The sequence below is a fragment of the Monodon monoceros genome, unplaced genomic scaffold (genome assembly GCF_005190385.1).
Source record: "Monodon monoceros isolate NGI ecotype Baffin Bay Population unplaced genomic scaffold, NGI_Narwhal_1 Super_Scaffold_9, whole genome shotgun sequence".
Taxonomy (NCBI): Eukaryota; Metazoa; Chordata; class Mammalia; order Artiodactyla; family Monodontidae; genus Monodon; species Monodon monoceros.
In genome coordinates, this window is record NW_021703786.1 from 5,629,426 (window position 1) to 5,649,824 (window position 20,399).

General features: G+C 40.3%; 1 protein-coding gene across 1 annotated transcript in view; it reads left to right on the top strand.

Annotated features, from left to right (window-relative positions):
- ANKFN1 (ankyrin repeat and fibronectin type III domain containing 1) overlaps nt 1-20,399 on the top strand; it is a 152,343-nt gene that overhangs the window by 129,227 nt on the left and 2,717 nt on the right. The window contains exons 16-17 of the mRNA XM_029212880.1: nt 1,191-1,357; nt 8,423-8,636. Coding sequence (XP_029068713.1) covers nt 1,191-1,357; nt 8,423-8,636 — 381 coding nt within the window. The remainder of the gene's footprint in view (nt 1-1,190; nt 1,358-8,422; nt 8,637-20,399) is intronic.

Here is a 20,399-nt window from a genome sequence, read left to right on the forward strand (position 1 = left end):
AAACCAAGTAAGGAAGCAGGCAGTGGTTAAGACGGGAATTGTAGGGTACACAAAATCTCTCAATGTGCATTAAAGTAGGGCTCCCTCAGTAAGGTGTATAGATGACCAGATGCCCCATTTTGAGGTATGTGGTTTTAGTTTCCCTAAATGTCCAGGTCTAGGTCTCAGGAATCAGCAGCAAAGAGGCCCAAGGACAGTAGTTAGATGTTCTTCCTAGAATTCCTCACCAAAGAAGCCAAAATAAAAATGTTTCCATTCCACAGATTTGTTGAGTTATTACAGCCCTATTTCCAAAGCACAAAACACACTGACGCAGGTCAGAGGCACACAGAGTAAGTGAGGTTCCTGGCGAGTGAGTCTCCAAACTCAGCAATGGCCAGGAAGAGACTGGTACGACACTAGTCTGAATTGGGATGCTTTCCTCATCTTACTGGAATCTGAAGTTATGGTATATGATCAGAGCCAGTCAGAGAAGTATGAAAAATCGGATCACCTCAGGTTGCCTGCACCAGGCTGAGTCCCACACTCCTCTCTCCCTCCTGCATGATAGAGATGAAGATTAGACTGTTTCCTTTGGCCTCTGGCCCATTATCTTTCAAGAGAGGAAGGTGAAGACAAAAATGATCTATCGAGCGTTAGCTCCATCATCCTTCCAGAGGAGCTGAGGAGTGGAGAGGCAGGAGAAGAAGCAAAACTCATCATACTAGGTCTTTACAGACATTTCCCAGCCAGACAAAAGACAAAACATACGCTGAGAAAAGCATGCCTTGTATCTTCTGGGACTTCTGGCCTTGGAAAGGAACATGCAAGATACATACTGGAAATCAGACATGGCAGTCAAAACTAGGTTTCAAATTGCTGCTTGCTTTTTTTTTCCTTTAAAGTGATAAGCAAACTCATTCTCCCAGTAGTAGCCCAACTTTAGGGGCTGAACATAAACTGCAGCTTTAGCCGACTCCACTTCCCCATACCTTACCAGGACTTGGTAAACCTTAAAAGGGAACACTGTATGACTAAAGCCAGACAACTGGCCCCTTAAGAGCACATTTATAATTTATTTATGGCCTAATATTTTCCACTGATAGGATTAATAAATCATGTTTTCATTCAGCTTGTTTCCTCTGAGGTATGAATTTCTCTATTTTGATACCAGATCTTAACATGTTTTATTTTGCTTGTCCATTTTCCAGTTCATTTTTGCAGCTACAGGGAGAAATTTATTAGTCTGTATTGCCGCCTTTCTGCTGTTGTGGAGCTGGATTCTCTGAATACCCAACAGTCCCTGAGGGAAGCAATCTCAGACAGTGAGGTTGCAGCTGCCAAACAAAGACACCAGCAAGTTTTAGATTTCATTCAGGTAACAGTTTGTTTCTTCTGAGGTAAAAGGGAGAAAGAAGGGACGTGGTGGAGGGGATGAGAACCAAGCATAAGAAAGAACAGCAATCTGGGCTAATTTAAAGACAACCATGTGCAAACAGCCTGTTGATTTGGTTAAAATGCAGAGCTCAGGGAAATGTGAGTTTTTATACAAAGCCTTAAGAAAAAGCTACAGGTAAAACACTGTGTTAATAAGAGCTGTATCAGCCACTGTGGTAGGTAGCAGTAGTCTCCCATACTGGAGAGAAAAATCACTGCCAGAAGTAGAGATCAGAATATTATTCTTACCCAGTAGCCCACTGATAATTCCAACACAGGGAAAAACTGTATTAATTAATTCAATATCCCAGAGAAAAAGAGAAGAGAATGACCCATCAGTTTATGTTAACCCAAATTCAGCTGGACCTAAGATTTCTCATTCTTTGGACTTCTTTCTGGCAGAACTGACACTTTAATGTGTAGCCACAGAGGTTAAAGAGTGTGTTCCCTGTCCATGGTCTTTTCTGGAAAAGCCCTACGGTGACATCTTAGGGTCTTGAGAAAGGGGTACTGACTAGTCAACAAGAGAATTTGGATCTAGTCTGAAATTGCCCCTAAATCCCTTGGACGAATCTTACGATCTTTACGCCCGTAGTAACCCAATTCACTAAATGAATATACAGTAGTCCCCTCTTAACCTCAGGGGATATATCCCAAGACCCCCAGTGGATGCCTGAAACCGCAGATAGTATCTAACCCTATATACACTATTATTTTCCTATACGTACATACCTATGCTAAAGTTTAATTTACAAATTAGGCACCGTAAGAGATTAACAATAATAAAATAGGACAATCATAACCATATACCGTAATAAAAACTATGTGAATGTTCTTTCTCTCTCTCAAAATATCTTATTGTACAAATTTAATGCCTCTTCCGCCTTAACTAAGCACTTATCATGCACTGTGCCCATAACTTTTGCAGTCTGAGGTGCAACAGCAAAACTACGAAGAATTTCTTTTCCTTCAATTTCACGGAATGAAGATTCATTCTTACCACAGATCTTAGCAACTTCACCATATTTTTTTTTTCTTTCCTTATTAAGTCAAGAACTTTCACCTTTTCACTTAAAGGAAGCACTTTGTGACTTCTCTTTGTCATAACCAAACTGCCAGCATCACTACGTCTTGTGCTTTGGGGCCGTTATTAAGTAAAACAAGGGTTACCTGAACACAAGAACTGCAATATGGCAACAATCTGACAACCAAGGTGGCTCCTAAGTGACTAATGGGAGGGATACGCTGGACAAAGGGATGATTCACGTCCTGGGCAGGACGGCGCAGAATGACAGGAGATTTCATCACACTTCTCAGAACAGTGGCAATTTAAAACATATGAATTATTTATTTCTGGAATTTTCCATTTAATATTCTCAGATCTCAGTTGACCAATACCGAAACTGCAGAAAGCAAAACCATGGATAAGTGTGGACTTCTGTAATAGCAATAGCCCCACCATAAATATCACTTTGACATATATTCAGGTCAATCTAATAAATATTTGTTGGACACCCAGGTGTCAGGCACTGTAAGGGAGATACAAAGTTGAATTACACATGGTCCCTGACCTTAAAGCGTTTAAAATGCATTAGGGTAGACAAGAAATGTGTACAAATACTATTTGTAAAATGAGTTAGGTGCCAAAAGAGAGGTACAAAAAAAAAAAAGTTTTGTGCCAACACAAGGAAGTAAAAATTTACCTACATTTGTGGGCATAAAAAAGTTGCCATAGAAGATGTAACTGATACCTGAGCTGGGCCTATAGGGATGGGTTAGTCTGTAATGAGGAGAAATAGACTAAGAGGCAAAGAAAAAGAATAAACAGATAAGGCAGAGAGAGCAGAAAAATCGTATCTGGGGAATGAGTAGTCAAGATTAGCTGGGGCATAAACTGAGTAAAGGGCGGTAGTGAGAAATTAGGTAAAAATGAAAGTAGCAATGAGATCAGATCACACAAGGGCTTTGTTAAAGGCCATGGTAAGATATTTGTACTTGATTCTGCAGGCAATAGGGACCTGGCCAAAGTTTTAGAGAAAGTCAGTTATAGGTTCTCACAGATGTTTAGGATAGATCCACGCAGGGGAGGATATTCCTCCCATTCGCATGGGTATGGCCACGCTGGTTGTTTATAGTAAGTACTCATTCTCACTGGCTACTAAAATAATTTACATATCGTTCCTAGATTTAAGGAGAAGTAGACTAAAGGCAGGGAGACCAGATACGAAGCTATTGCAACTCTCCAGGCAAGTAATGAGGACCTAAGATGAGGAAATGCTGTGAGCTTTGGGCAAATAAAGTTCTCTAAATCTCAGTCTCATCTGTAAAACAGGGATGATGATAATAATAGTACTAGCTCTCAGCGTCACTGAGAGAATTCAACAAGGTAATGCATGTAAAGCATTCACTGAAGTGCCCGCACATAATAAGTATGCAATAAATTATACATTCATTCATTTATTAATTAGTAAGAGGGGAAATGCTTTAAAACATGATATGCAAGATTGTGGGTTTATTAAGTACTCAGGAAGAAGATACTGTAATACGCTTGCAGCGTGAGCGGACAAATCCTATCCTACTTCTCTCATCCTAAATGAGATATTTCAGGTGACCTCTTACACTAAGAAAAAAACAAACCTCTCAGGAACTTACTTGCTTTCTTGACCTGAGAGCGTAGTATTTAAAAATTCAAAACATTTACATCACTTACTTTACTGCCAGTAAAAGTAGAACACGGACGGGGGAAGGCGGTGGGAAAAGGAAGAATGAAGCATGAGGAGAACATGAAAGATCGGCTTCTCTTGTGAACCCAATGTAAGGAATAGTGGAACAGAGTAAGAAGAATAATGACTAGAAGACAATTAGCATACATTTTTAGTCCTGAATCTTCTACTGATAAACCTTGGAGTACTGGACAGTTCATTTGATCCAGGGGCCTCAATTTCCTCATATATAAAATAAAAGAATTGGACTAGATGCCTTCCTAAGCACCTAGTTGGCTCTAACATTTCATGACTTCTTTAACAACCATAACTATTTTTAGAGAAGCACTTCTCTAATTATACCTTAAGTTCTATTTCTGCTTTATTCCACTTAAGGCTCCCCTGAATCCACTATGTTCCAACACAAGAAAGCTGACTTTCTTCAGTCTGTCACAGTCTCAAACTACTCCAAGAGTTTCTGGCTCCATTCTTACTTCCAGATGACTATTCTCACTTCCAGATGACTATTCTCACTCCTCTCTTTCACCTAGTCTAGGGCTCCACTGCCTTTTTCTCTTTCCCTTTCATCACACCAGTAAGTGGGATGGATAAAGGCAGGCCAGGCCAGGTATTCTTTAAAGTTCTAGCCTGCTCTGGTCTCCCAAAGCAGGCAGCTTGAGAGCGGCCTCTACATACTCTCCAGCCAGCCAGGTAAACGCAGACTTGGATAAAAGCCAATTCCCAAAGGGTTCAGAAAAGCACTTCTTGGCCAGGCTGAAACCAGACCTTCTCCTTGCACCCACAGCCTTCAGTGGACTGCCTTGCTCCATCCAACCTGGATAACTTCACTGGCCAGAGCTAATGCAATACCATCTCTCCCCTTATCTATACTGGGCTTCTCAATCTCTCTTGCTCGGAATGAAAACCAGCTGCAGCCATTCACCCACTGGCATTCACAGCTCAGCTCACCACACACCATAATCTGCAGAGGCAAGCGCCAACTGTGAGAGCATTTGTAGGATTCCAGATCTAAGACAGTGCTGAAGGCACTACACAAACCAAACAATGTAAACAGCAAGGGAGTCTATGTAAATACAGTAAGGAAAAGAAGCCAAGGAGTGCAGCCAGAAAGGGGAAGGGCTAGGCCAGGGGAGGTGTAGAAAATCACAGATAAGGTACACAGCCTTTACAGACAACACGTGCAGCAGAAATGTCAAAGTGTTGAGACTTGGCACTTGGCATATTCTGAGCTGCTAAAGCCTAAAGGGCAATTAGGCTGTAATTTATATACTGTAATGCTTCAAATGCTCCTAAGCTGTAATAGAAACACAGCTCATTAAATATAGCCAATCTATCATCCCCTCAAGCACCTTGTAACTGTGCTGTGAGAAAACCAATCACCTTCACATTTAAATAAAAATATTATCTCGCCTGAGTACAGAGAAAGGGGTGTAATTTGGGGGATGAAAACCAAAATTTTTAAAGGGCAGGGTGAGAAATGGATGCAAAACTTTTAACCAACAGACCTAGTAAGTTCATGGTCTTTCTTTTTAAAAAACGTGTCAGCAAGTCTTTAGAAGCTGAATTTGGACATTAAAATCAGGGGGATTATGTTGGCAGTTATTTTTAGATCAACGGTATAAGGTAAAAATGGGTGAAAATTGTACTTCTTTTAGAGCTACTTAGCTAAGTCCGTTAAACTCAGTGCATAGGCTTCCCTGTACCTATGTTTTTGATTTTTCTTCAGTTAACACCTCTTCACTTCATCACTGAGAAAAGTTAGGAAGTAACCATTGTTTCTACCCATAATTTTTAAATTTCTACACTAACTCTCGCTATCCATCCTCAGCAATAAGGCTAAAGCAATCCATCCGAAGAGAACAAGTAGACTGTTAATAATTGTAGTCATTTCCTAGGGCTGCTGTAATAAATTACCACAAACGGGGTAGCTTAAAACAACAGAAATTTATTCTCCCACAGTTCTGGAGCCCAGAAGTCTAAAATCAAGCTGTTGGCAGCGTCACACTCCCTTTGGAGAGTGGGAGAATCTGTTCTCTGCTTCCTCCAGCTTCTGGTGGCCGTTGGCACTCCTTGACTTGTGGCCACCTCACTTCAATCTCTGCTTCTGTGGTTATACTGCCTCCTTCTCTTCTGACTGCCACATCTCCCTCTGCCTCACTCTCATAAGAATGTCTTTATGAGGACATTTGTCATTGGAATTAAGGCCCACCCAGATAATCCAGGATGAACTCCTCCTGTCAAAATCCTTAACCTTAATCACATCTTTTGCCATACAATGTAATATTTACTCTTTTATCATACACGGTAACACAAATTCCAGGGACTAGGACGTGGACATGTATTCCGGGAGGCCACATTCCGTCCACTACAATAACCATGATTGTCACTGTGACAACTGAAAACTTTATGACAACGTACAGCTTACAAGGTGCACTCACCTACATCATCTTACTTAATCCTCGAACTCTGTTCGAGGGCAGAGATCTAAAGAATTAGATAACCATCATTCGCTGAATAATCATTTATTGAGTACCTATTCTTTACACAGCCAAAAGTTAAAGGTACAAAAGCACAGTACCTGCCCTTGGCAGGACGTCCAAAAGTTGCCCAGAGTCATGCAGTGCCTTAAACTTTGAGATGAGAGTATGCTGCATGAGGTAGGATCAATAAAAGCTAGCTAAGAAGGCAACAATCCCATTAAGAAAATCTGTCCAAGTCTGGACTTGGACTTCCATTTTAGCCTTACCCCCTGAACTTCAGATTTCTCTCTTTACATTGTTCAGAGCCTCCTCATGGGCCTGCCACTGCTGAACCTTCAGCCCAGCTCACTGCCTTAACAAAGCCTGAAGCTCAATCTCATGCTCTCGTTACAGAACATTACTAGAAAGCAAGGGAAAATGGCTACCAACGATGCAGTGCCATCCACTAGTTCACTCAAGCTTGCCTGTCACTCTGAACACCACAGACTCTCACAATTTCAGACTCTGTGTTTGTCGGGGGCACCAGGTTTGTGGATTCTTTAAAGAGTATTCTTTAAGTACACATTAAGGCCCTAAAAAAGGAATTTTGAAAATAAAATAGAACACTGGATACTCCCTTCTACAATCAGAGAGACCTTAACCTTGTAGTATTCATACAGTGAACACCTTCTACCTGGAAACTGAGTGACACCAACTTTCCAAAGGTTCTTCAAAGATAAATCATAAAGTGTCAGAGCTGGAAGGAAACTTAGACATTCGGTACAACCTCTTCTTTTTACAGTTGAGTAAGTGGGTCAGAAGTTAACGGCTTGCTCAAAGCACCCAGTGAAATTAGATGCAAAGCCTATCACAAGCTCCAGGGTCCCATGAAAAAAATGTCATTAACAACCTCCTTGGAGAGAGTCAGAATAACCAGAAAGTTTACGGACAGTGTCTATTAAGATCTGGGAGAATGTGTGTCATCTACAGAGATAGACACAAAAATATGAATGACTTTTACAACTGAGTAACAACTATTATACTTTATAATGAAAATGTTAAAATCACTTTGGTAACCCAGAAATCAAATGGGCTACTGTAAAATTACAGGGATGTTTAAATTACTTAGGAAGAATACGCTGTTTAAGCTGTTTTGTACTTTAGAAGCACTTATATGTAAGAAAGTAAGTTTAATATATGAAAGTTATTTCTATTAAAATAGGTCCCAGAATCTGCTTATTCCAGTGATGCTTTGTTCCTCTAGTGCACATAGAACGAAAACTACATTCCTTTCTTCACCTGTTCTGAAATTCAGACTTTATCATATGCCTTCCCCATAATATCCTAATGAGGAATATTTCATTACATGCTGAGAATTAATAACACTTCATATGTATGAGAAATGAACCCTGCAGTTTTACAAAGGACCTTCAAATATATCGTTTCACCCAGTCATCACAGCAATCCTGTGAGGTATAAAAGGGGAAATGTCTTGTCCACATTTCACAAATAAGGCAGCTGAGGCTGGAAAAGGTCAAGTAATTTGCCAAAGGTTGTTACAGAACCAGTAAGTTGTGGGTCCCAGCTGGAATCCAGGTCTTCCACTATTTGCACTAAATGAAATAGCCTCTCAGGTAAAAACACACGAGACACAAGAGATTATAAAGAAGAGGTGTTTTCTGGTTTAGCAAACCTATGCTGAAAATGTTTTACCCTTGCTCAAAACCAATACTGTGGAAAATGTATCATCTTGGACTCTCAGGGAAGCTTAAACCTTTTTAAACCTGTTTGATCATTAATGTCTTTTACCATTTTATCCCAAAGCAAATTGATGAAGTTTGGCGTGAAATGAGGTGGATCATGGATGCTCTACATTATGCAAGATACAAACAACCAGTTTCTCGCTTATCCATCACTAAGCTGATAGACCCCTCAGATGAGCAGAACCTAAAGAAGATCAATTCTACATCATCACATATAGACTGTCTTCCATCACCATCCCCATCCCCAGAGATGCACAGAAGAAAGACAGTGAGTGGTAAGCAATAAGATCTAAAGTTCTATATTTCAGTCACCAGATTCTTGGTCCTATCTCCATTGATGAGGTTCTTTTGTGCTAAGTCATGAGTTCCAGCAAGCAGGAGGAAACACTGCTCAGTGCTAAGAGTCTAGAAGCACAGAGGAAACAAAATCAGAATGGGGAGGGGTAGGAAGCTAGGGCAATGACCTGAGATCACCTCCATTTAGGGGTGGGGAAGATTCAGTCCAGTTCTAGTCCAAGCTTCCAAGATACAAAAGGCATTTAACCAAAACCAGGTAATAAAGAGAACAGGCCCAGCCTCCAGTAAATAGGGAGGGACTGACAGGAATAAGGCAGGAAGTAGGTCCTAGCCTGGGTAAAGTTCATGGCAAGCTTCCCACCCACATGGCACCAATATCCTGGGGTGAGAGTTGGGAAAGAGAGAAACCGTGGACACTAGAATCCTGAGCCTGAGACCAAATAAGTAGACTGGTCTCATCATAGATACAACAATCAGGAGACGACTTCCAGACAAGCTGGAGGAGAGGCCTAGCAAGCCACCTCCGCTCTCGGGAATTCAACTGGAGTTTACATAGCAAATACTAACTGAAAACACATAGTTGAGTTAATACAGACTTCTACAAAACACCCTTATGCTTATAAACAGAGAGAAAGCATACTCGTCACAGACAATATAATGCTCTTGCCTAGAACATGTTAAAACTAATGCCATTTTTCTAGTTGATTAAAATAATGGTATTCAAAGCAACTTTCCTGATTCTGTAGCTTATAAAAGCTCAAATTTTATAAGCTTTACAATGATCATAATTGATATTTTTAATAAACAGTTCTGAAATGTGAACTTGTCCCACAGGGGGCAGCATGGCGTAGCAGAAAGAGCTTGGGCTTAGAAATCAAAGACCTGGATTCAAATTCCGGCTTTTTTTTGCTAGCTATATGCGCTTGAACAGATTACTACGTGTAAGTCTCAGTTTCTGCATATGTAAAATGAGAATAATAACATATACACCTTGAAAAGTTATTTGTGAATAACACAATCTATGTCAGAGGTTCATGGCACATAGTAGACAATAAATCGTAAGTATAGTATTTAATGTTATTCTTATTACAGAAAACTTCAGTGGGGACGTGAACCTTTTCTATAAGTGAGGTTACGTACATTTTTAAAACATCAACGTCTGAAAGTCAAAACTTGGCTAGTGCAAGAACTTGGGGGACAGCTAATTTACATTACCAAAGGATTCTATGATTTAACAAATAATTCAACAAAATAATTAAGTAGATTTTTATAGATTCCCAGTGGGCTGGGGATACGAATAAAATACCATCCCTGCCAGAAGCTAATCTAACAGGGGAGACAGATACATTAACAAGCAATTTCATACTAATTGCATATGTGCTATAATGAGGACATGCATAGGGTGCTACAGAGTCTAATGAAGGTGTTAACCAGGAAATCATAAGATCAAAGAGAGCTTCCTGGAAGAGGTGACAAAGTCAAGTACTGACAGATAAGTAGGAGTTGAGCTGAAAAAGAGGAAAGACGAAAGCATTATAGGAAGAGGAAGCAGAATGTGCAACTGTGCTGTAGTTCAGGGAACGGCAAGCAGTCTGGCTGCGCTCAGGATCTAAGGATACTGACTTTTTTTTTTTTTTTTCTTCATTTAAAAAAACATTTATTGGTTACCCACTATGTTCCAGGCACTCTTCAAGGTAACAGGGATATAATGATAAACAAAGCAAAGTCTGTGCTCCCACAGAGCTGACATGAAAATATAAACAAGATCATTTCAAATAGTGAATATTCCAATGCCTAATACAAAACAGCAATCAAGGTGGGTAGGGAGAGTGCTGAATCCACTAGGATGAACAGCAGAGACCTATCTGTGAAGGTTACATTTGAACCAGCCACAAAAAAAGGATCCAGTTATACAAAGATCTGGAGTTGGAATATTCCAAGCAACAAAACAGCAAAAGGCCCTGAGGTGGGTGAGGGTGGAAAGAAAGCCAAAGTATTGGAGCAGAGTGAACAAAGGGGCTAGTGGTAAGAGAGGGGGGTACAGAGAAAGGCAAGGGCCAGATCAGGCAGGGCATGGTAAGAAGTTGGAATTTTACTCTACTTGTGGTGGAAAGCCACTGAAAACTTTTAAGCAAGGATTGATATAATCTGAATTTTCTTTAGAATCCAATCTGTATGTTGCTTGAAGAGACCAATGTTGGAAGCAGGAGATCAATTAGGAAGCTTATTAACAGAGGAGACAGTGCCTCAGGACATTATGATACTATTTACCAAAAACAGGTTAGACAGGAGAAGAAACAAGCTTGAGCGAATGGGCATGTTGAATTTAGGTTAGCTTTGGGACATCCCATGCAAAAAGAAACATTAAAAAAAAAAAAAACAAGATGTATGGGGTCTGAAGCTCAGAAAAGAGAACTGGACTAATAATATAGATTTAATAATTGTTGACATATGAATGATGAAGCTATGAAAATGCTTGATATTTCCTAAAGAGATCAGGTAGAGTAAGAGAGGAGACTATGGAAGGATCCCTGTGGAACAGAACAGCGAGACTTCTTAAACTAAGAAGTAACAACCAGAGGAAGAAGATAAAATCAAGAGAGTAGTGTCACAGAAATTAAAACATATCAAATGATGGTAAAAGGTTAAATAAAACTGAAAAGCTTCTATTTTTTTGTTTTGTTTTTTTTTGTTTTCAACAAGGGAGTCGTCAGTAACCTTGATGACAGCAGTTTATGAAGGAAAGGAGATAGAAACCGAATAGAAGTAGATCGGGGAGTAAATGGGATCAGCAAGGATACACTCTTCAAAATCTTGGCTGTGAAAGAGGAGGAGGAGGGAGGGCAATAGCTGGAGAGGTATAGGCTTGAAAGGGCATTTTTTAAAGGCAGGATAGATATACCCTCTATTGTTCCCCAATTCACATAATTCTACAAACAACTCTTCAATTCTGCTTCCACTTCACAGCCCTTGTCTGCCCTCTCTACTCACAGAACTTTCCCAGTGTTTAATCTTCTCTTGGCCACAGGGTCCTAAGTGGGTCCCCCCGGCTGTATGAGGGTGGCCTCTCCTGTGCCACATAAGTGCCAAATTCTCACGTTGGCCAGATGACGGGTTACACACACTCCCTGCTGGGAAGATCTGGCCAATTACACTCGGATTTTATTATTCACTTAAAATGTGAGCGATCATCATTCTGTTTCTTAAAATATAACTCTCTCTTGGGTCCATTTATTTCTCTGAAGCCAAGATTCCACGGGCTGTGAAACACAAAGACGTGGAGGGCAGCAAATGAAAAATGGAACCCAGTGACAGGGAAACTGTTGATAACTGGGAGAAACATTTAGTACTGCATCCCCTCACAAAAGCAAAAGCATTTCAGAGCAATGAAATCTGCTCCTGCATACTCTGTCCTCTCCACTAGTATGACTATTTTTAATTGTTTGGAAACCATTTATGAAGAGGGAAAAAGCCAATTTAGAAGTATATCCCCATTGGTTGCTCACAGGGCGAAGTCTGCAACACAATTCCATTCTGTGTGAGTAGGGGTCACTTAACTTCTGAGAAGCCTGCTGGAAATACAAAGCCTATCACAAGCCTAGACTCTGGTACCAGCCCAAGATTCTGTTCTGAGGCTGTTGAGTACCTTGGATTTGTTTGTGTGTGTATGTGGTTGGACAAACAGGGTGGGAGAGCAGTGGAACTCTTTAACTTACTTCCCATTTCTGTGTGGTTTTCAAACACAAAGTAGAACTCCTCTGAGTCAATTAAAATTAAGCACCTCCCAAGGACCCAAGGAGGAAAGTTGGCTCCTAGAAAAGGCAGCGCAAGGCAGGGGTGGAATGATTGGTCCATCACATGGGTATTTTCTCTCCCACTCCTTTTCTGTGGGTATAGTAGTCACAGGCAGCAGCAATTTTCTTTTTCCAACACCGCTATTTCTCCTAGTGACACATGGGTGAGGCAACAGGGGGGAGGGGGGCATTGTTTCCTTCAGATGCATGTGAGGATTATCCTGATCTTCCAAATGTAAATCTTCCTGGTAAGCTTTTCCCAGATGATGTTAAGATTAAGAACACTATGGCATAAACTAAACAGATCAAAGAAAAAAAATATCAACAGGAATCTGAAGATGGGAAATTAGAAGGCGAACAAGCCCCTGAGGTTCTACCCAAGGCCTGATGAGAGGTTTATTAAAATTCTTTATATCTAAATTATTTAAATTCTACTCAAACACAGTAGAAACAGATTCAGTGAAGCACACACACAAAAAGTAGCAATTCGGACAGTGATATATTAAAAATGTGAAGATTGATTTTTAGGGCAAATACTTCTTATTATTCCTTTCTTTCCATCCTGCCATGCCCCCTGCCTTTAAGAGAAAAGCAATGGCTTTAAATCAATTATTCTTTCCTGCAATGTCATCTCCCCATAAAGCCCTCAAAATCCACATCAATTCTACTCTGCTGTTGTTGGCCTGATCCACAGAGACCAGGAGTTGCAACACCCATTACAATGGCAAGAAAGCCAAGCTTCCTAAGCCAGCACTAACACTATGGGCAGAACTTCCATCAAACAGCTCTTGGGTCAACCAGAGGGGAAATGCAAGGTTCTACCAGTGCTGGCCTGCCCAGTGGGCCCTCTAAGGGAAATTGAGGAGCACAACCAGGTTTATTAAAATAACAACTGGGCAAGGCGCCTACAATGCTTAATGGAGCATATGGCCTGGATCTGGGGATGGAAGCTGCACTTTGCATTCTTTTCCAGGAAGGGAGGGAGTGGCAGTGGCCTAAATCCCTGGAAACTCTCCTCAGTGCCCTGGCTGGCATCCTGGAGATTTTCCCAGCTTGTTCTGGGAGGGGTATCCCACTCTAAGCAATCGGTTCCACTAAGTCCTATAATAAATAATACAACCACCATGAAAGTCAAATATTTAGATTCCCACTAGAGCAGTGTTTCCAAAGTGTAGGTCTTTGAACCTACAAGATAATATTTACCACTCCATACTCAAGCCCTTTTTCATCTCTTTCCTGGGTTACTACAGTTATAACTAGCTCTTCTCTTGATTTATCTCCTATCTCCCTTGCTCCTGGGAGCTACAGTAAAGAATTCGCATCATTTACAAATTCAGTGCTAAATCTAGGATGAGAAATACAGTACTGGACTAACACAAGACACCCTTCAAGAGATTACTGTTCTCCTTTATTACCAACACCATTCTCACAGCAAAATCTTGAAGTTTTTCTGATTACTGGTTTGTACTTTAATGAGTCACCTCTTGATATGCTTTCTAGTTATTCTCTATTTAAAAGTGGAAAGAGTACTTCCCTGGTGGTGCAGTGGTTAAGAATCCGCCTGCCAACGCAGAGGGCACAGGTTCGAGCCCTGGTCCAGGAAGATCCCACATGCCGCGGAGCAACTAAGCCCGTGTGCCACAACTACTGAGCCTGCGCTCTAGAGCCCACGTGCCACAACTACTGAGCCCACGTGCCTCGAGCCCATGCTCCGCAACAAGAGAAGCCACCGCAACAAAGCGTAGCCCCCACTCACCGCAACTAGAGAAAGCCCACACACAGCAACGAAGACCCAATGCAGCCAAAAAATAAATAAATAAATAAATGAATGAATAAAAACAAACTTAATAAGAATAAAAAAATAAAAGTGGAAAGGATTTCAGTAATATTAACACCTTCTGTTTGTAAGGCACTTAAAGTATTTTTAACAAATTTAATTCTCATTGCACCAATGGAAGACAGGTAACATAATTACCTACATGCTACAGATGAAGGGGCTAAGTTCAGAGGGGCTAAGTGATGGGCTCAAGATCATATACACAGTAAGGAACAAGACAGGACTTCAGCCCAGGTTTGTCTAGTTTTAAGATAATTGTTCTTCCTGCTACAACTGGGCTGACTCAAGTCAAGTACCACCAAATATAAAGCAAAATGAAAAAAAAAAAATAAAGCAAAATGATTTAGGTGATTGTTTTCAGACATTTCTATGGCAGATGAAGTAAATGAGATGTTTTCAGGCTGCTTTCAGTATTGTTTTTAAGAGGCAATCAAATCTCTTTGCTCTGTAAGCGCTCAGATTTCAATATTCGTTTCAGTTTCAGTTCAGCCCAGCATTCTTTACTGAGAGCCTTGTATGTACCAGATACAGTACAACAGGCTAATAATACAGTGGTGATTAATTCACACTCTAGTCCTCATGGTCTGTTCATATGTCCATGCTCAGATCAGATGATCTGGGAAATAGAGGATTTGCATGTCCCTTTGCTTGACTCCTTCCTTAGCCCATTCCTTCACTGACTGGCTTCTTCAACATTTACTAAGCAGAGATGAACAAGACATAGTGCATGCCCTCTAGAGTTCACAGTTAATGAGGGAGATAAAAATACAAGTGAATAATTTATAATAAACCTTGATAAATGCAGTAACAGAGATATAAATAAAATGCTTTATGAACCAAAAGAACTGAGCAACTAACTCCACCTGGGGAAATCAGCACAGGCTCTTCCTGAGAGGCTGAGTCTTAAAATACGATGCTCCGCTGAAATATTAGAATGTCAGCCCTTTAAAGCATACCTTCATATACTCCTTATTCCCCTACAACCAACAAATGCTCACTATTTGTACGCTGAGAGGTCAAAGTGCAAACCGTTCTTACAGAGCATTTGATCTGACATGGGCTGGAGAGAGGAAAAAAGTGACACAAACTCCTCAGCAGTTGCTTCTAGACGTATCATTTTTACTGTCAGACTTCTAGTGGGTTAGATGGTGGCCACTAAAAAGACACGTTCATGTCCTAACCCTCAGAACCTGCAAATGTGACCTTATGTGGAAAAAGAGTCTTCACAGATGTGATTCAGGGTCCTGAAATGAGATCATCCTGGATTACCCAGGTGAGCCCTAAATCCAACGACAAGTGTCCTTATAAGACACAGACGAGAGTTCATGTGAAGACAGAAGCCGAGATTGGAGTGATGCAGCCCAAGGAATGCCAACAGCCACCAGAAGCTGTAAGACGCAAGAAAGTATTCTCCCCTAGAGCCTCCAGAGGGAGTGCAACCCTGCTGACACCTTAATTTCAGACTTTCTCGGCTTCCAAAGCTGTGAGAGAATAAATTTCTGTTGTTTTAAGCCATGAGTGTGTGGTAATTTGTTACAATAGCCACAGGAAACTAATACAAGACCTAACGTGTTTCTCTTACTAAGAGCTTAATATAGCTATGTGTGGGTGCCATGCAAAGTGAATCAGATGAACCAGGTCCCAGCCCTCAGAAAGCTTCCACAGAAAGCCATGGGAATTCTAAGGTACATGGCAGTAGAGCAGGTCTTTGGAGTGAGTCAAATCTGCGTGTAGGTTCCTATTCTGCCACTTATCAGCTTATATGAATTGGAAATTTTAATAAGCCTAGACTTCAGTATTCTTATCTGCAGAATGGGAACTGGTGTAAAAATTAAGTAAGATAAAGCACCTAGAGCACTTAGCATGATGGCTAGCCCACAGTAAGTACTAAGTAAATAGCGAGTATTGTTATTACTATTGCGGATGTAAACGAATAGTACACACGGATAGCTGAATAGACAACAGTGATCAGATAGAGAAGAAAGTTCAACTAAAGTCAATTTTCAATTAATTGCATGGATCTTATTTCCAGCCCAGTTTCAAATCTTCAGTTAACCTCTCTTTTTTATGACCCCTATGGCACCTACCACTGCCATCATCAAAAACAGCCAACAGTTCTGACACCCGATTACTTGCAGTTCCCAATTTTTCCCACTAAAGATAGGGAAAAGTACTGTCTAAAATTTGTTTTAAGAATTTCAAAGTCATTCAGCCCAAGCCTTTATCCAGTTCTCTCCTTTTAACTTGAAAAGCTATGTCTGTCTTCTTCCCTAACCAGGAGTCCTTACATCTTTTTCACTAAGGACCAATGACAGCACTTGTGCTCCCAAGTGATCACCCCGCCTTGTTATTTCCATCAACGTACTACTCATGTCTTCAACAGTTCCCTTTCCAACAGTTCCTTCTTCTCTACCCACAAACATCTTCCCTCAACTTTGCTACCCTACCACATTCCCATTCCATCCCTCCAGGATGCTTTGGCCAACTGCTTAAGTTCAACCTGTCCCAAATTAAATTTACCATCTCTTCCACTGCCCAACCCTGTTGCAATTAAACTCCCCTGGTTTAATGCTACTCCTATCTCCCAGGCACCAAGGCCTGAAATCTATTAGTCATTTCAGGGCCTTTGCACTTCCTTCTCCAAGTTGTCTGGAAGACTGCTCTCTAAAATGTTCACATAGCTGGTTCCTTCTGGTCACTGAGGTCTCACCTAGACTCCAGAGACTCCTCCCCTGGCTACCTTATTAAAAGAACCTCCCTCCCAAGTCACTCTCTAGCTGAAGTCCAGTTTCATTTTATTCATAGAACTTTACACTCTTTGAAGTTAATCTTATGTATATTCTTATTGTCTAATCCTCCCTCTGTGAGCTGCTTGAAAGCAGAGACCATGTCTGTCTATCACAAAATAGGTGCTCAGTAAACATCTTTGAATGAATGACCTTCCTGGACTTCTCTTTTCTTCCACGTAACCACCACTCTTGCTCAGCCCCACAACCTAAAAAATGTAAATATTTAAAGGAAACATAGCTTGGACAACAGCCTCCCAGCTGGCCTCCCTGCTGTTTCCTCCTGATCCAGTTCTTCTTACATCCTACCTGCTACATAATTATCCTAAATCACAGCTCTCATCTTGTCAATTACTTCTTCAAAATTCTCTGATAATTACCCACTGGTGACAAAATTAGGTACAAACTCCTTATCTAGGCATTCACTGCTCTCCTCTGGCTCCACCCTACCTTTTAAAAAAATTAAATAACCTCTTTTAACCATTTATTTAAAATAATTACAAGAACAGCAGGTTGCAAAGAAATGTACAGGAATTCCCATGTTCTCTTCCCCCAGCCTCTCCCCAGTGTTCACATCTTACACAGTTCTTATATCAATACAATATCAAAACCAAGAACCCAGTATAATGCACAGTTTATCCAGATTTCACCAGTCATACATACAGTTGTGCATGTGTGTATGTATGTGTGTGTGTGCACATGCACACAAGCATGCAGGCTCGCTTGTATGAAATTTGTCAGGCTCTGTGTAATTTGTCACACGTGCAGCCTTGGGTAATCACCACCGTAGTCAAGATACTCAATTGTACCGTCACCGCCAAACTTGCTCTGTTACCCCTTTATAGCCTTACCCACCACCCCTCCCCACATCCTTGCCCCTGGCTGGTACAAATCGGTACTTCATCCCTATAATTATTTCATGAATGTCGCATAAATGGAATTCTTTGTTTGTTGAGTATTATTCCATTGTATGGATGTATCATGCACCCACTGAAGGATATTTGGGTAGTTTCCAGTTTGGAGCTAATACCAATAAAACTGCTATGAACATTCATATACAAGTTCCTGCATGAAAATAAACTTTATTTTTCTAGGATAATTCCCAAGAGTGAAACTGCTGGCATCTTACTTTTGTAGCCTCATTTTCCCAAAATTCCATTCCTGTTCCCATATTATAGTCAAACAGAACTACCTGTATTGTTTCATTTTCCTCTCTGGTTTCTAAGCCTCTCATCAACATTTGCATATTTATTATTAAAAGCTTCCTCAAAACACTTTTTGAAAGTGAAGAAATAAATTAAATAGATGGAAATAGAGATGAATGAATGGAGAGAAAAACTAGAGATGATGGAGTACTTTATCAATCCTGTCCCAATAAAATGTGATCTCCTTCCTATAAACCTGCATCTTATTTGCTAAACTTCTTTTATAAAAGGTATGTTCTTCCACAGTCTCATAGATGCATATATGCCCCTGCCTCCACTAAAACAGTAAAATCCCTGAAGCAGATCCTTTGTTATTAATTTTATATTCAGTCAGCCACCAAACACAGTGTTTCTTTTAGAGCAGCAGCTGAAGCAAAACAAAATCTTCATTGTTGAATAAATGGATGAATTAAATATCTTTGCCCTAAGAGGGCTCTGGTCCAACCAGGAAACCAGGATGTTATATTTGCATTTAAAAAGATAACTAATAATACAAGCCTATACAGGCTAAGTGCCAAAGGATAATTGAAGGAAAAACTACTTCAGCAGTGCAGACAAGTGGGCAATCCTTTCTGGGACAGTTGGGGGATGCTTCCTAAAGAAGGCTTTGTTTGAGGAGACCCTTGAACAGATGAGTAGAAACCCCCAAAATAAAAAGGGAGTCCTTTTTGATAGCCATTATTTAAAGAACAACATAAGGGCTGATCTCATTCTTTGTAGCTGCTGGATAACATTCCATAGTATGGATGTGCCCAAATTTTTAAACCATTCTCCTAATAATAAACATTTAGGCTTGTTATCAGTTAGGATTAAGTCTGGACCCTTGTTACAAAAAACCTAAATAAGGGTGTCATTAACACAAGATATTTTATTTCGCTCTTATGTGAAAGAAGCCCAGAGGTAGACAATTCAGCAACAGTATGTGGACTCCATCGTCTTCAGATACCACGCCCCCCTTTTCAGCTCCACCATCCTAGCACATGGCTTCCTTTTCCAAGGTTGCCTTGTGAGCCCAGCCAACACATCTTGTTACAGGCAATTGGAAGGAAAGAGGAAAAACAAAATGGCCTATCTCCCAGCTAAGCCAGCTCCTCTAATGCAGCCTTCCAAAAGTTTCATACCATACTTTCAGTTCTATCTCACTGGCCAGCATTTAGTTATGTGACCATGCCTAGCTGCAAAGGAAGCTGAAAAAAACGTGGTCTTTTACATGAATGCACTGCTGTCTCATACAAAATTTAAGATTTTGTAACTAAAAAAGGATAATGGATATTGGGTAGCAGCCAGCCGCGAGAGAACAAAACTGAAATCTTTCCCTGCCAATGAGTAAGCAATGTCATCTTCTACAGTCAGGAAAAAGGAAAAAGGAAAAGAAACACTTCATACCCTGACCCTGATATAAACAAACAAGCAAAAAATATATATATTACATCTGGTTCTAGTCCCTAAAATAGAAGAAACCTTAATCCCATTTGTGTAAATTACTGACTCCCTAACAAAATTTTTTTCCCTTAAGTTTACAGTATTCTTATGATAATCACCATACTGATTTTCCACCATGCACGACTAACTATAACCTTGTAACCCTGTGGGTTTTTACTTTAAATACCTGTTGTATTTTTTCATCAGCAAGCCAGCACTGAATTTGGACTCCCTTGCAGAACTTTGCCAAGTAAAGTATTTTTCTTTTCTTAAACTATTTTTCTTTTCTTAATGCTTCTGTGTCTCTAAGTCTTCCTTTCACAGTAGTCTCAGCCACAAGATTATTTCTAGTTTTATAAATCATGTTACAGTGAACAATTTGTAAATGCCTCCATGTACACATAGTGACAATTTCTCAAACATAGATATCTGAAAAAGGACTTGCTGGGACAAATGATATGCACATTTTTAATATATTCTACCAAGCTGCTATCCAAAGAGCCAGACCAGTTTCTATTCCCACCACCATTATATGAGGGTTCCTGATTTCCCACACATCACCAATACAAGAGGTTATCATTTTTATTTTCAGCAGATCTGATGGGCCAAAAAATGCCTTGTTTTTGCTTCAACTTGCATTTCCCAAATTACTACCTAATTAGTAATTATAGTCTACCTAGGTTGAATATCTTTATTA